General features: G+C 35.2%; 1 protein-coding gene across 1 annotated transcript in view; it reads right to left on the reverse strand.

The window, feature by feature from the left end:
• The window catches only part of LOC105288587 (fibrocystin-like), a 301,050-nt gene extending 299,224 nt beyond the window's left edge, over positions 1-1,826 (reverse strand). The window contains exon 1 of the mRNA XM_023527696.1: positions 1,404-1,826. Within this exon, the coding sequence (XP_023383464.1) occupies positions 1,404-1,490 (87 nt within the window). The 5' untranslated portion in view covers positions 1,491-1,826. The remainder of the gene's footprint in view (positions 1-1,403) is intronic.
• Positions 1,827-2,586: the final 760 nt, after the last annotated feature.

Here is a 2,586-nt window from a genome sequence, read left to right on the forward strand (position 1 = left end):
ATTGTTATCTTCTCTTTACAATTGAGGAAGCAAAGGCTCAAAGGGTTTTAATAAGGTGTCAAAGGCCACAGGGGTGAAGACAGACTGGACTCATGCAGAACAAGCTCCCACCTTAGATCTGTTCACTCATGGTGGCCTCTTTCGGCATACTCTTCTACAAAATATCTGCATGGCTCAGTCTCTTGCTTCATTCAGGTCTCTGCTTAAATAACATCTCCTTCCCTGCCTTTATATTAACATAATGCTTCCAGTTACTCCTTCTCCTCTAATACCACTTCATTCAGGTATTAGATCATACAATTCCTTACATATTTGTCATCTATTGAGCTTTCTCAAATAAAAAGCAGGGGCTTTGTTTTAACCCCCTAGAAAGTGTTTGACACATAATAAGTGCACGATAAAATTTGATGAAATAATGAATCATTTATCTGCTAAACCCATGCATATATTTATAGACATTACATACAGGTGCTCGGGCATAAGCACCTTCCTGTTACAATGGATAGACAAATAGGTAGTAAGGCCTAAAATACTTAAAAATGCTATATCTCCTAGGTCTCCTGATCTTTTGGGTTTGGCCCATATCCTTTCACATTCCTTTCTGGGTTTCAAACTCTACTTAAGCTTAAACCAAATGATGATGAGTGTATCTAAATTAAAACCCGAGACTCAAGTTTAGTTTCCCTAAGAAATCTTCCACTGGTTTTCGTTTTCACCTTAAGTTTCTCTATTCAATGTGATAGATTCCAAATTAATATAAATGTTAAGCATTAAGTTTAAAGAGACCTAAATTTTCCTGTGCCCAAATTTCTCCTTAGCATAATAAAAGTATCCTGAAATGTATTAAATTTTTATTGATGTTTCATGCTTTAGTACATGAATGACTAAATACTAAAAGTCCTAAAAAATTCATGCATTCTCAACTATGTAATGGCTACCTGGGAAAGTAGAGGAGCAATGTATCTCCATGATTGTAAGCTGTCAGTGAATCAATCCATGATTACATGAATGAGCCATAAGAATTTTAGCTCTTCTACATTTTCAGAATTGACATGCTGATAGTATCATTGTCTACACAGGACTGCCAGGGCAATGCCCCATGGAACAGTGGGGATGGTTCATTTTCCATCATTCTTATCCTCCAATCCTTATCACTTGGATTCAGTCAAGCAAAAGAGAATGCTGACAACATTGACAAAAGACTTTTTGTCAATATATTTGAAAGCCTCTCAGTTGATACCAACATGATGCTTTTCGTTGAAAGCCATGCTCCGTGTCGCCAAACCAGCTTATAGGTCAATGTAAGTTTCATGTCCACTAAATATAAGCTCTTTCCACTCCAGTTCCCAAGGCACTCAACCTTTAGCTTTAGTTTTCCTTTTTGAAATAAACAAATCACTCACTCCCATTCTGCAGAGGAAGAAAATTATTTCTCCATTGTCATATGAAAGTGGATGTGGAAATAAAGATTTAGGAATTATCCAGAACATGCTCTCACTTTTACTTCAGTATATGCAGCACCAAATAAACCCAAAAAAAGAAAAATAGAAAAAAAAAAAGGAAGAAAAAATACAAGCAAAAACTTTCCTGTCTCAGCTAGGAAGCTTATGCAATTTGTTTTCTTCTTACAGCACATCAGCACTTCTCTGAACTTCAGCGAGTATGCAGTGTCTGCAAATCTCACATGTCACCTTAAATGTACTTGTAACACCACCAGAGTTATCTTGAAAGAAGTCATTGATCAGCAAGTTGGAACACCAAGCAAAGACATATTTGTGAGAGTATATGTAAGCTGGGGTGGTGGAGGATGTAGAGTACAGGAATCTCTCTAGTCACAGCGTCTCCTGGATGACAAAGACAAGAAAGAACTGTTTTGACACCTCACCAGAATGCATTCTTCTTCAGCATGAAAGCCTTGGAAATAGGAAAAGACAGGTTCCCTATAACTGACATTCTCTCCATCTCTTACCCTGCTTTATTTTCTCCAAAGCACTGAAACATGGTATATTTGTTTATAGTCAGTCAGTTAACCCTCAACAGAATGTAAGTTTCATGAGAGCTTCTTGGTTTTCAGCTGTATCCTCAGTACCTATAACAATGGCTGATATGTAGTAGGTACCCCCAAAATAGGTTTGAATGAATGAATTGTCAACTCTGACTTGGGCTTATAATCACTATGCCATAGTTTAAAATATTTTAATAACTAAAATAAATTAATATGAAGCCGAAAATTGTTTTTCTTTTTTTTAGTGCTCCTTAATAATGTTTTTAACTGTTATGAAACCAAACATATTTATCTTTTCTTTTATGACATCCTCTATAATTTTATGCATTGGAAACTCTTCTTTCATTCTTATATAAACATCACTTCTATATTCTTCTTGATTTGTAGTGTTTCTTTTTGTATGTTTATCTTCACCTAATTAAGAATTTATGTTAGTGGGAAGTTTTCCATTTTTCATTGTTTTTATCTTTTTTTTTTTTCTACCAAATAGTAAACTGTCTTCACCCCATTTATTAAATAACATTTGCTCTCCCAACTAAGAGTCTTGGCTGTTATAATAATAACATCATAATGTTGGGTAA

This window comes from Pteropus vampyrus, unplaced genomic scaffold, assembly GCF_000151845.1.
Source record: "Pteropus vampyrus isolate Shadow unplaced genomic scaffold, Pvam_2.0 Scaffold18, whole genome shotgun sequence".
In the NCBI taxonomy this organism is placed as follows: Eukaryota; Metazoa; Chordata; class Mammalia; order Chiroptera; family Pteropodidae; genus Pteropus; species Pteropus vampyrus.